This window comes from Engraulis encrasicolus, chromosome 6, assembly GCF_034702125.1.
Source record: "Engraulis encrasicolus isolate BLACKSEA-1 chromosome 6, IST_EnEncr_1.0, whole genome shotgun sequence".
Taxonomy (NCBI): Eukaryota; Metazoa; Chordata; class Actinopteri; order Clupeiformes; family Engraulidae; genus Engraulis; species Engraulis encrasicolus.
The window spans coordinates 22,139,544-22,159,809 of record NC_085862.1 but is presented as its reverse complement, the minus strand read 5'-3'; the positions used below and the strand labels follow the sequence as shown (position 1 = coordinate 22,159,809).

At 44.7% G+C, this 20,266-nt stretch overlaps 1 protein-coding gene across 2 annotated transcripts in view; it reads left to right on the top strand.

Moving 5' to 3' along the window:
- The window catches only part of shroom2a (shroom family member 2a), a 63,886-nt gene that overhangs the window by 8,339 nt on the left and 35,281 nt on the right, over positions 1 to 20,266 (top strand). For both annotated transcript variants that reach the window (XM_063200936.1, XM_063200937.1), the window contains exon 2: positions 9,754 to 9,902. In XM_063200936.1, the coding sequence (XP_063057006.1) occupies positions 9,754 to 9,902 (149 nt within the window). The remainder of the gene's footprint in view (positions 1 to 9,753; positions 9,903 to 20,266) is intronic.

Sequence of the window (20,266 nt, the reverse complement as noted above, 5' to 3'; positions counted from 1 at the left end):
TGGCTTATCTCCTGGCTGGCCGAGGACATTGCAGTGTTGTTGAGTGGACTGAAGCCGAGACCAAGGGTGCAAGCCTCTTTCCCAAACTCCTTCCCTCTGACCATGCTGTCGACTTGGGTAGAACAAGTTTTTGCTTTGGACATTCATCTAACTACATTTAAAAAACGAATGTGATCTGTATCTGAAAAGGAAACACTTGCTGTCAAACCAACTTTGAAACACCGACAAATTTCCTCATGTGCCACTAGGCTTCATTTCTTTTGTAGATAAGCTTACATCACTTTAGTGGTTTGAATGTTAAATGAATGCACCCGAATTGACACCAAGAACAGAGGAAAGGATGGAAGTCTGTAGAAATGTCTCACACGCCAATTAGTGTTTTCACGAATTTAAGTAGCCCAACACTTCAAAAATGGGCTTCATCATTTTTGAAGCTGGGTGAAGAGCAGCACTGAATCTGCTTTACAGGCAACAAGGTGGCCGACGACAAACTACAAACTTCTTTTTTCAGTTATTTTTTATGCTTCGGTTTCATGTGCATGGTTGGACCCCATTTTGTTTTATTTGTTTACACTCTTAATTTGATCCCTGTTTGGGCGTAGCGCCAAAAGTCCCTGTGGTGGGTCTCACAGACGTGAGCGTGCTCCACTAGTTTGCAAGTGCTCTGTGTTTCCTGTGTTTTGTCTGCTGTGTGGGAGGTTGCATGTGTCGTGATGCCTCTGGTGTGGCACAGTGCTAATGTACTGTATGGCCTCCTTTGTCTCTCTGGGTCTCATTGCCATTGTGCTGTGTGCTTGATCAACACTGCTGTGGAGCAGTAGAAGCACAGAGAGGACCAGTTCATACAGCACATAACTTACCTGTCATTTAAGCAGCGCAATGCTAGCAGATGTAACATCATGGTTATGTAGCAGACGTATAGGTCAGAAATTGCAAGAGAGAATAGTCTAAACAAAATCGCAACAACACAGTAAGAAGCTCCGCAACTTTTATCGCGATTTTCTGGAAATCCTCGTGCACCATCTGGCAATTCCGACCGCGATTTTTTGAGAAAATGCCCGCGATTTCCTGGTGGGACTGGTCTATATAGACTGGCGGGTAGACCATTGGTAGAGTGTTGGTAGCTATGGTGTATAGAGCTCGAAAGTCCCGCCCCTTAGTTCCGCGTTTCACGGGACCTCAGTTGACCATCTAACAACATGGTAGCGAGTAAATATCTTCTGATCTCAGTCATGATATGCGCTGGGCTCCAAATATGCTGTTTAAGAGGATAGATAAAGATTATTCAAGCAGAAGTATCAATGTTTTGTTCCGAGGCCGTCGGCATGAAAAATGTGAAGAAACACAGCTTTCTAAAAAGTTTAGGGGTTCATACGAAAAATTAGGCAAAAATATCAGAAACAACATATATGGAGCTCGTGGCACAACTCGAAGGGGATCGAAATGCCATTTTAATACCGCCATTGGATTACATGCTACGATTTTCGGCTAAAAACGCCGTTGAGGTCCCATGAAATCGGGGGAAGTGACGTCACTTTCTAGCTCTATACTATATAGGCCTAGCTCACAGTGCACAGACCCGGCAACTCGCCCCCACCCCCGATTCCCAAGCGGTGCCAAACTCATAGCCTTTGTTTGTTATTGGCTCTTTTTTTACAGGGCCCTCTGAAACACAAGCGAAAGAAAAATAAATGTTCTCTTAGATAGCTGAGACCACCGAACGGCTGTGTTTAAAGCACGGAAAATTGGAGTGCGCTTTATAACAGTGAAAATTCCAGAGTATGAACCTGGAACTAATTAAAATTCCCAGAATTCCCTGCATTCCGGTAGGTTTTGCCAGGGGTCTTCATCGACTTTATTTAAATCCCCCCCAGTTTCAATAAACCCAAATAATCCTGTTTTTCGCAGCATGCATGCACCTTGTTTGCTGGCTTTTTGTTTTCTCAGAAATGGCCTGTTCGTTGAATTGTAGTGCATATTCACGTTGATTCATCACAAAAAGTGAGCGTGTCTCCTGGCTTCCATATCTGTTCTGTGAAAGAAAGTGTCCATAGGATAGCATAGGATTGACATGGGGAGAAAGATAACTTTCAGAAAGTTGAATATGACTGGGCTGAAGGATTTCAGACAACATCCTATCATGCAGCAGCATCTGAAATCATGCAGTGCTGTAGTCTGTGTTTTAATATTAAACTATTCTACAAGCCCAATATTAAAACACAGACTACAGCATTGCATGATAGACTCTAGTCGGATAACTTAGAGCATTTTCTTATACATTTAATTTTTTCTTGCTTTTTGCCCAGCAATACTGAAACATGATGAGAGAAAAGTATCGTTCTTCTTGGAGGGGAGCTCTGTTCACAGAGAGGGGCAGTACAGTAGTCATTATGGGATGCGTCTGCCAGAAGGTCGGTTACAAGCTCCACCTGCTATGTATGTATCGCATGTGGTCCGTCTCTGGCAAAACCCCACTTTACTTATATGGTTACATGTTCTGTGTGGATGAGATGGAAAACTTTTGTTTTGAAGGAAATTTTAGTCTCTTAAATTCTCGCTCCATCTCTCTCTCTCTTTCACTCACTCTCTCTCACACACACACACACACCCACCCACACACACTCTTACACACACTGTCCCATTCTCAACACTTGTTCTACTCATCCAACACTTCTAATGTTTAGACTTCCCCAACGCTCTGAACTAAACAGGCCAGTACGAGCAGTAATCTGTAGGCATTGGTTGGGGTGAGTGAATAGTTCAAGGTCTCCAATTTTTCGTGTTTTTGGGGGAAACAACAAAAAAATGTCCAGTGGAGTAGAGGACTGTTGAGGCTTTTTCTAATTTCAGTTCATTTTGAAAACTAGTCCGGGCTCAATGTTTTTTTTCCCCCCCAGACTAGGGCCATCGATAGGCAGACAGAAAAGGCGGTTGCCTGGGGCGACAAATGTCTTGGAGATGCCAGTAACACCTAAAAGTCCCACAAAATTAGAACGTCAAGCAAAATATAACATAAAAACTGAATATGGGCAATTATTATTCAGGTATATAGTATGTAGATACTAGATTAGATGTGCATGATCAGATGTACGATCTTATGTTTACAGTTGCCAATTTCTAAAATCACAAAAAGGAAAGGGGGTGCTCGCCTAGGGCTCCAACTTCACTAGAACCGACCCAATCCCAGAAAAGTCGAGGCTTCGCTTTGCAGAGGGCTCGAGTGACTCCCAGGTCCTGTCTTGATGGGATTCGCAGAGGAAGACTGTGATGCGTAACGTGTGGTTAAAGGAGTGGCCGCGGCTACTGAATTTATGGAGGCATCTGTCAAACCCATTCAGGGCCCCGCCATTCATTTTGAGGTTAAGCTCATGCTTTAATGCCAGGCAGTCTGGAGTGTGATAACTGATTCAGCTGTTTTGTAGGTGGTTGGCCTACTTTTGAACACTGATAGGCTAGTCAAGCCACCCAGCCTTATTAGGGGCCAAGCAGCGAAGCTGGCGAAGGCCCCTAGTGTTTTAGTTCCCTCATTGACTCCAGTCAAAATTCTTCTCCCTCTGCAAGTCTATGGCAGCCCATAGAACCGTACATAGGAAAGTTGTGAAAATTCGCACACATATTCGAGGCAGCATCAACATTACCCGCAGCGATTTATAGGTCCCCAGCCCCAACGCTCTAGCGTCACCAGCAGGTCAAAGTTGCAGGTACATTTCTGCTTGTAACTTTTGAACCGCTGGTCCAATTTTCAAAAATTTGGTATCCCTGGAATCCTTGGCCCAGGACAAATCCGAGAACTAGTGATGATATTGTACCCTGCGTGTATAGTTTTCCTGCAATTTAGAATTTTGTAAAATTCAATAAAAATGCTATTTTTCCCGCACTTTTTGATCAATTCGCCCGAAACTTGGTACATAGTATCTCTGGACTGAGCTACACATGGGGTCTCAAGGAATATTGGAAATCTTTTATCGTTTAGCCGTGACAGCCAATCAAAATTGTCGTAAAAGTGGCGAAACAGGAAGTGAGGTCATATCTCAGCAACTGTTTGTTGAATTGGGCTGGGATTTTGTACACACATAGTAGTCCATCCCATGACCTACCACAAAAAAAATCGAATCCCCAGCTCAAACTCTGTAGCGCCACCAGCAGGTCAAAATTTTAGCTACATTTTTGCCTGTATCTTTTGAACCGTATCCCAATTTTCAAAATATTGGTACACAGGTCATCCTCCCACCATGTTGCACCCAGGTATGGATTTTCGTAACGATTGAAAAAACTATCAGCTCACAGCAGCCATTCAAAATTGTGGAAAGAATGGAGGGATTTTTTCTCATCTCTCTGTCTCCTCTGCTCCCCTTGCGCACGTTCACTGACACCATTCTCGGCAGGGGGTCAAGCCCCACTGCCCCAGCCCCTGCACCCCACCTCCCACCCCCTCCTCACATACACACAGACAGACAGAGGGAGAGGGAGAGGGAGAGGGAGAGGGAGGGGGGAGAGGGAGAGGGAGAGGGAGAGGGAGAGGGAGAGAAGAAGGGAGGGAGGGAGGGAGAGGGAGGGGGGAGAGGAAAGAATTTTGAACACCTCTTGTCGTTTGCCGGTGACAGCCAATCAAAATTGTCATAGAGGTGGCAAAACAGGAAGTGAGGTCATATCTCAGCAACCGTTAGTCAATTTCTGTTAGGATTTTTTGCACACATTCTAGTCCATCCCATGACCTCCCACAAAAAAATCCAGACCCCAAGCTCTCTAGCGCCACCAACAGGTAACAGGAAGTGAGCTCATATCTCGGCAGCTCTTCAACGGATTCAAACTAAACTTGGTTTACGTGATCACACTCTCGTCCAAGGAATGCACACCAACATTGGCGAGATTTGGACCAAAGGGGGCGCTGCAGTTCCTTCTGTTGCCGTGGCGGCTCTGGCAAGTTTACTGCTTGGCCCCGCATTGCTGCTTGCAGCTATATTTGTACTCTTGTACCAGCCATAGCCAAACGCGCGCACACACACACACACACACACACACACACACACACACACACACACACACACACACACACACACACACACACACACACACACACACACACACACTGTTAGTCTGGTTTCTGTTTGTTTTGTAAGTTCAAGGCTGGTCCCATGGGTATGTGTTGCCCCATAGGGCTGGGGTTTTCATGTGTGTTTTGGTTGTCCCACAGAATAATTCCACAAGACTCTCTTTGGCACACAGGGGATGGTCTGGCAACACATCTTTGCAATAGTAGTGTTGATAACAATCAAGTGGGATCTACTGGTGTTTTGTTTTGGGGAGACTCTAGTTTGTTTTTTTATGTCTTTGCCTTTGAGGTATGATTGAGGCAGATAGCCGTAGCAAGATTCATTTTCTAGATGGGTGTGAGTCATTGCAATTACATGCCCATGATATTTTCTAACGCAGTAGGGTTTGTTATCTGTCGGTGTGGCCTTGTAGTCGTATTAAGTGCGAAGAATGCATCTTCTTGCTTCTGGTTCTCTGGTGAAGATCTTTGATGGTAAGAAGGTCCTCTAATAGACTTGGAGAGTTGAAGTGAAGTGATGGTGAATATGTTTGTTTTACAATGTAGGTGGCAAGGATTTAGATTGTGTGTGTGTGATGGGCTTTCTCATGGATTGAGATAACCAATTCAGTTCCCACAATCAACCCATGGACAAGTCCCATCTTTTCGGAAAGGTGTTCAGCTGCAGTGGTGGCAGCTGAATGCATGGATGAATGTATACACGGGGAGGCTCTTCCGGCAGCAGGGTGAAGACTGTCCTGTCAGCAGAAATGAGAATAGAGAGGATACAAGCAATTCTTCTACCATTCCTCCCCCAAACCACTTACATCCTTCCTGGGCTGCCCACCACCACCAGCTGTATGGGCCTCTGCCTCTGCACAGCCCACAAACACCACTACCCCCATAGACCCAACCACTACCCCCATAGACCCAACCACCAAGCATGGGCCCCGATAGCTTTGGAGTGGTCCCCGGCAGACGGTGTTCATTTTTTTCAAAGAGGAAGAAGAGAGTAAGGCTGTGTGGGAGTAGGTTTTGTGCCTTTGGTAGGAACTTGAGGATGTGTGTGTGCCTCTGTGTGTGTGTGAGAGAGGTTGTGTGTTTGTGGAGGGGAGCTATCGGGGGAGTGAAGACATTTGAGCCCTCTTGAGGCCAGGCTGTGGGGAGGAAGGTGGAGTGAACTAACCCAAAACCCCCTGACCGCGGACCCCCAGTGGACTGAGGAGGTATTTGTGCTCCTGCCAAAAAACGTGTTCTTGCGTACAGCTGACTCTTGGCCTGGGCCCCCTCTCTACATACGATTCTGCAAATCATCATTCTTCTTCCAGCCTTAAACCCACAAAACACCCCCACATAGCTCTCAACACTTTATCCCATTGCTCGTTGTGCATCTCTTGCTCAGTTGCCTCCTAAGAAAATTTCCATTGTTCTGAGCCATTCCTTTCTTCACCACGAAGAGAGAGAGAGAAAGGGATGAAGAGAGAGATGGAGCGATGGAGAGAGCGGTTTGCCAGAGGGGGGCATCCGTGGCCGAGGCTTGTTCTCTTCGTCTGTTTTGAATTACCATCCCAGGTTATTTTAAGTGTGGCTTGTTTAGGCATTTCTGAAGAGTCTGCCGTTTTCTTCTTTTCTCGGAGTGGCTGTTATGGAACCGCAACTCCGGATGTCATGGAGCCCTGCTGATCTGAAATAATAAACGAGGAGGAGGAGGAGGGAGAGCGCGAATGCAAGCAAGCAAGAAGTCAACAACACTAACATAAAGGATCTTGCTGTCCAGCATCAGCCTTCTTTTCCTTCTCTTCAGAGCATGTTTTAGTTGAGAGAAAGAGACGAACGCAAGCAAGCTAGAACACAAAAGTCTCGTGGTCAAGCATTTCTTGTTTTATTTGCCTTTTAAAGGGGCTCTGTTGGCCTGTATACTGGGTGTTTTTAATTATCTATTTGCCGAAGAACCAGCTTCCCTGTTGGAACTGTGCATTCCAGACTCTACATGAGGGCCGAAGCAAATAAAGATTCAAAGGAAAATATTACAAAAAAAAACGTCCAGTTAAACACTTGGTTGCTTGGTAGGGACAGATAAAGCTTGGTTTATTAGGAGCCGGGAGTCTTGTGTTAAAAGTGTGAACGTGACTCTTGATTTAGTGCTGTTTCCAACATCACCACACCTCTGGTCCGTGTACTGTGGTAATCCATTGTTCTCCTCCTTGTGTTTTTCCCCTCAGAATTCCAGTGGCCAGCCGGCCTCTTGACAGCCTCTGGCCCGGGCCTGTAAGCACCTCATTTGTCATTAGCCCACGGCTCCCATAGCCACTGTAAAACACCCAGATAGCATGTGAAAACAACAGCATTGTGCATTAGCCTGTTGGTCGTCAGAGGAATTTACTGAACTCCTAATACCCCCAACACCACAGTAACCACCACCACCACATGTTTCCCCCCTCAGCTCAAATTCCTCTTACATCTACCCTCCCCTCCCCAATCCCACATCCGGGGGCAGCAACGAAAATCCACTCTTCATGAGGGAATAATGAAGACGGGATACGATTAAGCCGCTGCTAACAGGGCACTCTAAACGCTAATCTGTTGGATGAGGTGCATCGGAGTGGGGTAATGTAGGGTGGGAAGCTGAACACCAGACTCCAAGAGACCACAAGAATCAAAGTGACCATACCAGAGATGGAGAGACGAGACGGTTCACAAGGAGTTTCTTCCGGAATTGATATGATACAAGCTTCTAATCTGTCGTGCCTCTTTAGGAGACGAGGGGAGATTCAGAATGAGGGTTCAACAGGGAGATTTTTAAAAGTCCTGCCCATTTAGGAGATTGGAATTGATCCCACTTTGTTGCATTGGCAAGGTGTCGGGCAAATGTTATCTTGGTTACCATATTTAGAATCTATGACCCTACCTCTGGACTTGAGTCATCGAGAGTAATCCCACCCATTACCTCACCATCACCTCCACCTCCCCAGAGTTCCAACGCGTTAATCCTTAGATACCCTGCAGAGGTTGAAGGTCAAGCCCTTAGCGTTTTTTCAATCTCCACTTTAGTTGTAGGGTGTTTGTTGCCAATGAAACAATGTGTTAAGGCCAAGGTAATACTGCCATATTTACAAGGCAGTGAAAAACAGAGACGAACGGTCTCAGTTACTTTCCATGTCTGTGCCACCGAACATTACTCGCCTTGTATCTTTTACTGCTACTTACTTCTGTTTTGTGTAAAAATTACTCTGCCACTTACATCCTCGTGTTTTCTTTCGAATGGCTACCACAGTGGCATATTGACAACCTTTGAACTGGTATTCCCTTTTGTAGCCCGGCCTGCCCACCCCTCCCCGTCTTGTTTATTCAGACGCAGTGAGCCATGGGATTATGGTATATTTTGGAAAGGGGGTCCAATACTTCACAGCAGTCAGCGACTATGGAGTTATGACCTTTGACCCCGGAGCTTGCACGGTTGACCTCTTGGGGTCAGCCAGCTCTCCGGAGACCGTCTGGGTCTTCTTGCCCTGCCTGCCTGGCTGGCGTGGAAACTCTGTGACGTCATGGGCATGGCATAGCTCTGCCTTTGGAGTTCTCCTTTGGAGTTCTGCTCAAGTGCCTCTGCCTCAACAAATTGCCAGGTTGAAGACGGAGGGAGGGAGGGAGGGATGGAAAGCTGTTGTCATGGTCCTTCACACACACACACACACACACACACACACACACACACACACACACACACACACACACACACACACCGCAGTAGGCGATCCTGTTTTCTCAGGTATTTTTCCCCAGTGTGTAGCCGTGCTGTGTGCATCCCCTCTCTCTGTAGCCAAGTAAAGTTAGTGAATGGTTTTGTTTAGCATCCTCTATCAATGCCAGCGTTAGGAATTCTAGACTGTAGCAGCATGTTTAGAGCCTTCTACAGGCTCTATCAACAATACTTTGCTTCCAATGTGGGTATTTTATTCGCCAAAGAAACGAAGATCTTGTGATGCCATTTATGAGCCAATGAATGAATGAAGGAAGGATGAAGAAAGAAGGAAGGAAATATTGCATTATTTTCGCTTATGTGGTGGAGCAATTGGTCTGAGAAACAATCTGAGTATGTAGAGCTTACTGTGAACGAATGAATGAATGGATGAATGAATCATGGAATCACCTCAGGCTGGTTGCCAGAAAGTTCAGTCCTTTGTTTACCAAGTGTCGAGCAACACTGCAGCTGCATTAAGTAGCCCAGTGTGTTTGTCAGCCAGGGGATTAAGGTGGTTACACTATAACCCATATGCCTACTCCTCTCCTTAGGAGATGGATTAGTGCACTGGGCCGCCTCTGCAGACTTGGGTTAGGGCCCTCGCCTGCCCAGTGCATAGCGTGGTATTTTGTTTTGATATGTGAACAGCACCATTCTATAACCTTTTTTTTTAGAAGGTTATTGACGTAGATGTGAACGGGTCATCAGGGCCCTTCCCTGGCTATTGGTGTGCGTGTGCGCGTGCGTGCGCAATGTGAGGAGAGTGAAATATGTGTTCTTTAGACCATATCCAAATAAGTGTGTGTGAAACCAGCCTGTGTGAGGTATGTTTGGGCTATGTGTGTGAAACAAGCTTGTATGGTATGTTCTCCCTAGGGAATGTGTAATATGTGTTCAGACCACCTGTGCGTTTGTGAGTTTTGAATAACGTGTGTGTGTGTGTGTGTGTGTGTGTGTGTGTGTGTGTGTGTGTGTGTCCCAGGTTGAGGAGGGCAGCAAGGCGGCAGGTGTGCGTCTGCAGGCGGGAGACGAGCTGGTGAACATTAACACCGTGCCCCTCAGCGGATACAGACAGGAGGCCATCTGCCTGGTCAAGGGCTCCCACAAGACACTCACACTGGTGGTCAAAAGGTAACTTAATACACACACACACACACACACACACACACACACACACACACACACACACACACACACACACACACACACACACACACACACACACACACAATGGCATACTAAACATGTGATTCACTGTGTCAAAGTCTGCATGTACACACACTCGCACACGTTGGTGCTCTGTGTTTCCAGTTCCCTCCCCATTGCCCCTCGCCAGCCACCAATCAGCTCCCACCTTGTCTCCTTGGTACCCTGGTTGAAACCATGGTGACGGACAGGGAAGCTTTTAACCCGAGCTGCTTTATTGTGGAACAGCTGAGGCCAGAGCATCTCATATCTCCTCCCAGCCCACCCCAACACACACACGCACGCACACGCACACACGCGCACACACGCACACGCACACGCACACGCACACGCACACACACACACACACACACACACACACACGGCTGTTTTCTGCTTTCGATGATGCTCTCCACTACTATAAATCTCTTCCTTTTATGTCCTGTGGAGCCATGGTAATTATATGAGCGCCATTCCCAGGTGCCCAGTTTTTCCATTGGGCACTCTGTAGCCCACTATCTGGAATACCAACGCTGCTCAGTACTGAGGGGAGGGGGTTCCGCTGAGAGGCAAAGCTAGTTTATTGGTGCATTGGCACCGTTTCCATGTGGACTGCTTAACAATAAAAAAAAACAAAGGCTCATATCGAAAATCGCAAACTTAAGTGTAAAAGGATAGAAGTGGAACCAATGTTGGGTAAATAGGATGTGTACAGACATTAGACACGGATAAAACAAATGTCTTCAATGGCAAAAAAGTTTAATGTGTGAAAGTGAACTGATTAAATGCAGACTATTTGTACTTTTGTGAGTACTTAGGAGCAAGTGGATGCGGCTTTGTATACTTTCACTGTTCAGAGTCAGTGAAATCAGGCGAATCTTCTAAATGAATGGTGGACTGGCCTATTTGGCACACTCAAGGCTTAGTCAGTAACTGTCATCGCCTGAAACCACACACACACACACACACACACACACACACACACACACACACACACACACACACACACACACACACACACACACACACTACAGCCGGCTGAGCCTGTTTGGCGAGATGGCTCTATGGCGATGACTGTCTGTCTGTGGTCATGTGACTGAGTGATTTAAGATGCAGGAAAAGGTGCAGAGATGGAAAGGCAAGGGCCTGAGATTTACCTCACAGACAGCCACGAGTCAGTCACATATTTCAGGAATGCGGCATGGCCAAAATTTGTGTTTGCTTATATTGGCTTGTGTTTGCTTGTAGTTTGCTTGTTTTTTTTTCAAGGTGATCTCTTCTGAAATAAATGCAGCTATTGAAGGTGTGAGAAATCACTGGGCAAATTTCTTTCTGCAACTTCTGGCCACAACAGCCATTTGGTGTTGGCCTGTGATTGAATATATTTTTTCACTAGTAGAGTAATAGCTGCAGGTGTTTATTTGGAAGTAACTGTTGCCAACACAGTTAAGCCCATTGTTTTAAGAAGGGGTTCAATTCAGTTTGAATAGAAATTGATGTTCCCCTGTGATTCAGTCCCATAATGCAGTACTAAGCTAGTAGTTAGTAGCTACTGATTTTACACTCTGCATACAGGAAACATAAACGTCTCGGGTGTAAATGTACTTATTGCGATGTGCTCTTGCCTAAGGTTGAGTTGGGTAGAAATTTGACTACTGCTATTCCCTTATCGTTTTGATTGTTCCCAGTTGAGGTAAATCTTCTGTCGTGTTTCATTTTGTGTTCACGCCTCAGTGGGCTGACGAGAACACAGGAGCTTTGCATTGCTCCCTGGCCAACAGCACTATTCAAATGTGCCCATCATCTCTTCCTAGTTGAACACAGTGGCGCGCCTTTCATCTGGTTGCACTGTGCTGTAGTGTTGTTCTGTATACTGTAACACTCACCATCACAGAATCAACCCAGTGACGGACACAGTGACACAGGCACATATGCCACACACCACACATGAGGTATTACATACACGTACACAGCAGGGCTTGACGTTAGAGTTTTGTTGTCATTTTTTTTTCTTTAGAATATTCTTGAATTTAAATACAAACAATAGATGCAACTAATGTGATTTGTCCACCCAAAAAATAAGTTACTTGTCAAAGTGGCTAGTGTGACTGAAACTGTTACTAGCTGCAGCCAAGTTATACCAACATTTGGCTGGTTTGCAGGGGCCAGTGTCAAGCCCTGGTACTCAGACACAGACACAGATACAGAAAAAGACACTGATCCAGCAACATTGACACACATACAGACATGCGCTCACACAGACCCCCCCCCCCAGTTTTCTCAGTTTGATGGATGTCACTTAAATGGCCTGAGTACATCTCCTCAATGAAACAAGCCCCCACCACCACCAGCCACCATGCAGGACCACCTCCCCCCGCCTCCCCATCCCTCTCCCCCAAGTCATTGCGGTGCAGTTGGCCATATAGGCCGGCCCATTGTGCGCTCCACACACTGCCCTCTTTGTCTGGGACTCGGCCCTGTCTGGACCACTCCAGAGAGACTGTGTTAGATCACATTATATTGTAACGACTAAACAAATACTGCTGTCCAGGGAAATCCGAAAACAGACTTTTTTTTCCCTTCATTTCTCGTGTGCAGTTCAATGACATTGAAATGAGGACTTGATTTAGGAATGGTCTCCCCATTCTTCGACCACAGTCAGAGCAACAGCTTGGTTGAAACCGAATTTTGATTGTTGCAACAAGAGAAAAAGTGAAATGTCAGCATGCCAGCGCCAATTCCCGTAATTCTGGCTGAAACTGCCCCAAGGTTATATTTGAATGCCATCCATTAATCCATTTATTGTATAAAGTGATCATGTTTGTGGTATTTGATGACTTGGAGCGTTAGTATGCTGGTGAACTGACTGCATGAATCACGGTTTCACACGAATGCGTTTCGCCAGCTGAAAAATGAAACGGGTAAAAGTGTGTGTGTGTGTGTGTGTGTGTGTGTGTGTGTGTTTTTCCGGATTTTTCCGGTGCTTACATGAAACCTCCTCCGCACTTCATCCGTATCCTAGATGAACGTATGGCTTCGTAAACAGTGCAGGATCGGCAGCTGGAATGTTCCTCGCACACGTACATTTATTTTGTTGGGGGGGGGGGGGCTCTTTGGACTCTGGCCTGAACCTTCATAGTATCTCGGCTTCCCTCCACTGGCAAGGAAAGATGCCTCAGATTGTTTTACTTATTTTTTTTTTAAATCCAATAAAGCAGAGTGGAGTAAAAATGCCAGTGTGTTGAGATTGTTGTGATTGTTGGATCATCTCTTCAGATGGGAATGGACTTTTGGAAGGCAAGCTATAAGTGAAATGCTGGAATTATTTTGTAAAACTATTACTTTAAGGTCAAAGCAATGGCATTCACCTTCTTGTGTATCTCAGAGGGAGAGAGAGATGGCTTGAATTGTTCAGCTTTGCTAAAGCAAATCAGAACAAGGCGGAACAACAGTCAGAAGAGACACGCTCTTGTCTCCAAGACAATCACAGACAAAGAAAAAGCACAAAAGACAAGAGGTCATAACCAACTGTGATTATAACTGTGTACACAAACAATATCTGCAACTGATAATTTCCCCCCCACCGCAAACGACTAGGCCCTGGAGTCAGAATTAGAATGCTGGGCACAGATAAGCTCTTATTACGGAACCGCAGGGAAGAGCAGGGCTCCTACACCGCCTCTCTCCTCTTTGTCTGCCGTCAGTCAGTGGCCTTACAACCCGAGGTGTGAACTCAGCAGTCTAAAAAGACACTGGTGGTGGTGGTGGTGAGACATGGCTTGTTTTGTAGTCTCTGCTGGGGGTCATAATGTTTTTTTTGGGGCTTTTTTTGTTTTGTTTGGCCTTGCCTTGCCACTGCTGGAGGAAGGATGGTTTTGCCCTTGCTTTATTTGTGTCCCGAGTTTGCCCCCCCCAAGCCAAGTGATTAACTCTTAGAACTGTTTTTAAAAAATCTTTTCCACCTCAACATTTTTTTTGTGTTGACTCCAGATAAAATATCTAAGCTTGGTTTTTGAAAGTATAATCTTGGTTTCCTTTTGAGTGAGAATTTTGGAATATTTTGGAGAGGCCACGGCTCGCTTGGTGGAAAACTCCCCGACTCTCGATTGTCGTTAGAGATAACAATGACTCAGTAATGTCTCTTTGTTCCTCTCGTGTCACATATTACATTACGTTTCACTTAGCAGACACTTTTATTCAAAACAACTTAGAAATGAAGCCATAATCAGTAGCATACAATACATAGAAAAATACATGGTACTACCAGCCCAAACAAGCTTGGTGTGTAACAGCAGTTTTTTCCCTCTCCCTCTCTCTCGTTGTGTCATTGTGCTCTGCTTGTGTACGTTGGGCTGGTTAGGTGCAGCGTTTCCCTGTCGTGTGTCACCACCTGTGTCACTGGCAGGTCTGTCAGTTGACAAATGAGGAAAAGGGAAGCTGTCAGGACCTGCTGTTATCTGTTAGTAGGTGTGGCCTTTACAATGCTCTCAAATGAGGAAAGAGTGGCATTTTTTGCATGCAGTGACTTCATATGAAACTGTGAGGTCATGGTTTGTTTTCTGTACTTGTGAAGTGTGTGTGTGTGTGCGCGCGTGTGTGTGTTTAAGGGAGAGTGTTAGTAGGAGTGCCCCCTCCCTCTGTCTCAGGTAGTTTTAGTATAAATATGTCAGTGGGGTGTGGCGGTGTGTGGGAAAAGAAACACGCCTCACCAGCTCTGCATATCCTCCAGAAACCACTGTGCCCTGTGGAGCAACACAAGGCAGTTTTGCTCAAGGAAGAATGTTATTCACATGCCAGTCTTGAACTTGCCCTATATTAACCTCCAAAAAATGAGATCCTCCCCAATCAGAGATGATATTAATAACATAAGGGAGAGGAAAAATGCGCTATTACACTTGTTAGTAAGTGTGAGCCACAGCATAATACCCCTCCCTAAAACAAGCATTACCTGGCTATTATGAAGGGGTGGTTCACTCCGTCTGAACTTGTTGACCAAACGGGAGCAATTAGGCCATCACAGGCATGAGCCAAGTGCCCTGTATGTGCTGAAGGAGGCAGAATCATAATCTGGCATTCAGGGTTGCTGGGATTATGCCCTGTGTGATTACAATGGGATTGGGAGTCTGCTGCCTGCAGCGGAGCTTTGCATGGGCCGCCTCTTCCCCCTTTAAAGACCATATCAACAGGGAACAAAGTGTACTACGCGATGAGTCACAGAAGTAAACATTCAAGTTGTTGTAAACGATTAACTTTTCTGCTCCCAAAATTAGTAATTTTTCAGTAGTCATAGTCATTGGTCATTTTTCTTTGCTTGTCAAGATTTTAAATTCCTTTTTTTTCCTTTAGCAGGGATGCATCTGTCTTTGACGTGCTAACAGTTTATTGTCAGGGAAGATGTGTTATTTGAATGTGCATTAATTTTCCTTGGTCCTTAAACGTGATGCGTGCCCTGATCTTCCTACACTAACAAGACCAGGCAAACCTTTGACCAAAACAGTCAGTCATTGAAGCTGCAGTCAGAGCTGTTAAAGGCTAACCCCTCCACTCTAGCATGGCCTCCCAGCCCTCGTGTGGCTAGTCACAAGCAGGCTCTACAGTGCCCTTTTTCTCCCCTTTTCAGGACCACATCACACCAGGAAACAAACTATACATGTACAGGTCTGAGAAGTGGGCTGTGGTGGTACCTTTATCAAAGAAACATACACTAAAGTACTTTTATGTTATTAAATAATAATATTAAATAATATTAAACTATTTTAGTGTGTATAAGATGGAGACATATTGGCTATCTGTTTACTAAAACATGAGAAATGTTACTTGAGTTTCGATTTTTTTATTTTCAGTTTGATTTAGAAACATACCTAGCCAGGTGTTCACGGACACCTCGGGCCTGTCCTAGCCATCTCAACAAGTGATGACAAGATGAAGTGGGTTAAGTTGTGATCAAGACAGTCTGCCAGGCTGTGTAAATGTTAAATGTGTCCAGCTCTTTACATAGATTTAAACGATTTACAATGTGTCTCAGGTGCACAGTTCCCACATCAATGTCAATGTTCTCAACTCAACAAGATGGCCGGGCAAATTCTGTTCAAAACAGACAGACAGTGGGATGTGGGCCTCATAGTGTAGTAATGTTCTCATGCTACAGGTTTAAACATTTTAGGACGTCGTGGAGGACCACGTGTAACCAAACTGTTGGCTGAGACAGACCGTGGGTGAGGCTGTGGAACTACGTACAGAGTAACTTCCTCCATAGTGGCTTGTCCCCCATGTCCTCGTGTGGCCAGACATTTCTTCCCTCATAACATGTCCTTGTGAACTCTCAAACCGATGGCGAACTTGTGACCGAGACCGTCAGGCAGTCAGTGGGGCTGAGGAGCTGTTAAAGGGTAACCCCCTCCTCCACCTCACTCCGCCCCGCCCCACCGTGTCCTCATGTAGCCAGGGGCTGGTTACTGTGCCCCTGTCATCTCCACGACTTTTATGTGTTGGCACTAAGCCACTTTACCCAGTCAAGCAGATATAAACCTCAACATAGGTCTCTCTCTCGCTTGCTCTCTCTCTCTCTCTGTCTTTAAAATCGCTCACCCCTAACTTGCCACAATCATAAAGTTTGCGCAAAAAAGCACCAGCTTTGTGCTAACACAAAAAAGAACACGAGCTCAGCCTACCAAAACACTCAAATGGTTTTTACAACCTTTGCCTTTGCTTTCTTTTCAGGTTTTTTGTTGTTGTAACTGTTTCTGTACAATTGATATACAGTACAGGTCGTTTCCAGCCACGTATTGTATTGGACCTCGACGAAATTCCTTTCTCACACAATGAAGGATGTTTACATTAAGTCTGCTAAGGTATATAAAGAACATTAAGTAAACCGGCCCTCAGGATGTGTTTTGACTGCCCAACCATTGTTGTTCTCACACCAATGACACAATTGCCTTTGATAGCATTTAATGGCAATGGTGGATTTATATTTTTCCATCCTCTGCTCCGTCAGCCTAACTCTCACAAAGGTTGCCCAGCTGGTCTTTGCTACTATCTGATGTTAATCAAATGCCTCATGGACCTAGCTCCAACTTAAACAAATAATGATTTCCGGTGATGAATGCTTTGCGTTTTGTTATACGCTGGTTTTCCAGATCATTCTAGACATGCTGAGAGAAACTTGAAGCATGTATTTGCCAGACTCACCTGAATACCAACTTCTATTTAGAATAGAGTATAATTTTTTGATAGTAAAGGAAATGACGGTGTATAGCAACACACATAAAACAGCGTAATGTCACAGGCCATATACAGTCAATCCGGAAAGTATTCACAGCGCTTCACTTTTTTCACATTTTATTATCTTACAGCCTTATTCCAAATGCTACAAATGAATATCTGTTGTCAAAATCCTACACAAATTATTCCACCATGACCATGTGAAAAACAAGTTGTCTTGACAGTTTTCAAAATTTATAAAAAAATAAAAAACAAAGAAATCATATTTACAAAAGTATTCACAGCCTTTGCTTAATACTTTGTAGAACCACCTTTGGCAGCAACTACATTCATTTTTTCATTTAGAAATGAAAAGGGATTAAAAGGGAGGTCATCGGTGTGTCGTGTGTGTTTCAACCTTTCAGTACATTGAAATTGTACATTTTGAGTCTGCACCTGGCTAAAATAGATGGGTGTGAGTTTTTAATGAAATCCTATGGAGAGTATCATGATCTGCTTCTGTAGTCACAGTGCATGTTGACATGCATGCTTCTTTAGGTGTAATTCAGATTTCCAATGTTGGCGGCATTCATACGGTACATCCCCAAAAGATGTCAATCCCACTACCATGCTTGACTAGCCAGATGATGCACTTTTTTGGTAAAATTCACTTGTTTACCACCACACATGCTTAACACCATCTAAAGCTAATTTGTTTATCTTGGTCTCATCAGACCACACGACATGGTTCCAGTGATCCATATCCTTGGTCTGTTCATCTCTCTTGAGACCAAGATGAACAAATTTGCTTTAGATGTAGCCGGCCCCAGGTTATTCTCAACCCAATCTCACAAAGGCTGCCCATGCACTGAATGGCCTTTGTGGCCACATGGGTCATACACAGCATTGCAGCACAATATGTTTTGGATTCCTGAGGTCTCGTAAAGTATTCTTTTTAACACACTTCTCTCTCTCTGACTGAATCACAGCTACAGTAGCTTGTAAGTACACTACTTTAAGTGTTTTCTCTTTGGCTGGACAAAAAAAAATCTATGATTTATCAAGGTCACAGTAGCCCCAAAAAACCTAAGGTTTAAGCTACAACACTCAGGAGAACATTTTCTGTACTAATGCTCTACCGCCAGGGTTTTTAATGGCAAAAATGTATGTGCCTTGCCACCATTACCAGTTGCCTCTCTAACTACAAACATTACCCACACTCAAAAACTACCTACTGGGCTTTAAGTATAAGGGGATGATGAATGATCCGTACAGGTTGATATTATCTTGTATAGGGTCTTTTTTGGTTAGTGTTTTGTTTGTTAAAGTGTGTGTCAAACATTTTTATTGCCCCAAATTCAGCTGTGTCTAAGCATTGTTGCTGAGCTACTCCTCTGCTTGTTTCAACCGATTCCCCCCGACATTGATGGCTGTTGTGTTGTTGTGTCTTTTGTTAACTGGATCATTGTTCTAGTTCTGCTTTGGTCATTGTGTCAGTGGCTAACTGACCCTAGGTCACCAGGACTGCTAAACAGTGCATATCAAGTCAACAGAGCCGCTTCTCAGAAGCTACTCTACTCCTCTCTGCTCCTGCCCCCCAGTGGTCAAGACGTGCAAGTCAAAGAGGAACAATGTGGAGCACTCAGCCAAGGTTAGAGCGGTGTTGCCAAAGATGTGGCCTCTTGTCATGTTTAATAAATCTCTGTAGAGCCCACAGAGGGGTTTGGATTGCACATTTACATAGTGCCTCTGGGTGTTGAGAGAGGCTAGAGTGTGCAAAGTCTGTCCTTCTAAATGTGCGCTCAGTCAGTGTGTGCTTTACTTCATTTCAGATGCGGCTGATGTGAATGTTCTGGCTTTGAAAGCATCTACTCCTTGTGGGTCAGCTGAAGTGTACAGCACTGGTGTTCTTTACCAGGGGATTTTGATGCTTTTTAGGTTGCCGTGTTGCATTGCACAAGAGCAGTTGGTTTGTTGTGATGTTCCAGCACGTGGTGCTTATCCAGAATCTTGTGTACAAGCGTGGTGTATACTGATGGGTCCACCATGAAGTACAGTTTTGTGTGAGCTCAATTTTTAAATTGTGTCTCTTACTTCTTACTTTAGATGATATGTATGCATGATCCAGCAAGGAATTTACTGAGCTATACCTACTGTACCCATGCCTGGTATGACTATGGTCTATCAGTAACAGGGACGAGACTTTTTACACTATGAGGCACAGACTGTACTGCTGTTCAGACAGTGGTACAGAGTAGACATGTACTGCACAACTCTTCCAGTCAGATACTTTATGTCTATAATGTTACAGAGGTCAAGCCAGCAAAGCAGCAGCAGCACCTTCCACACTGCAGATGGAGCCTGCTAGTTGTTTGTGCACTCCATAGATTTTAAACAGGTTTTTTTTCCTTTTCTTTTTTTCCCTTCCAAATTCTCCATAATGGCTAATCTTGGATCACCTTATTTCCCTGACCCACTTTCAATTGACTTGACTTTATTCCCACTGTTTACAACCATTTCTATTGTGCAGTGCCAAGACTCTGATTTCCATACTTAAAAAAAATGCTGCCCTCTTTTGTGCCTTTTAGACTACATATCTATTGACGAAAGGTAATGACCGTCTAGCTGACTAAAACTTGATAAGAGATGCAGGATCCAGTTTGACCAGCCATCTGCAAAATATCTGTTGTATATCATTTGGAAATCATCACTTTTAAGTATCTTAAAATGTAACAATAGGGACATGTGTGTGTGGTGTCCACTACTCCAAGCTGTCTAGGAAGAGCACAAATGGGAAAGAGGAAATCCAATTACGAGCTGCAAAGCTCCTACCTGTACTAGGCTGGAACACAACCAGTAAACGTAAGACAGGGAGTACAATCATCCCTCTAGACTGGAAGCTGTACTGATGCAATGTAAGAAGAAAGAAAGAATGAAAGAAAAACTAACCTAATTTTCGTCATAGTGAGAAGACTTTTCATGGTTTGGTCTCTAGAGAGGGTGAGATGATTTTGATACTTCTTTGTCTGGGTGAAAATGTGTTTATGAAATGTATGCATTGTGAGACGTTTGCAAAAGGGTTTAAGCATATTCACTCAGCAGGTCAA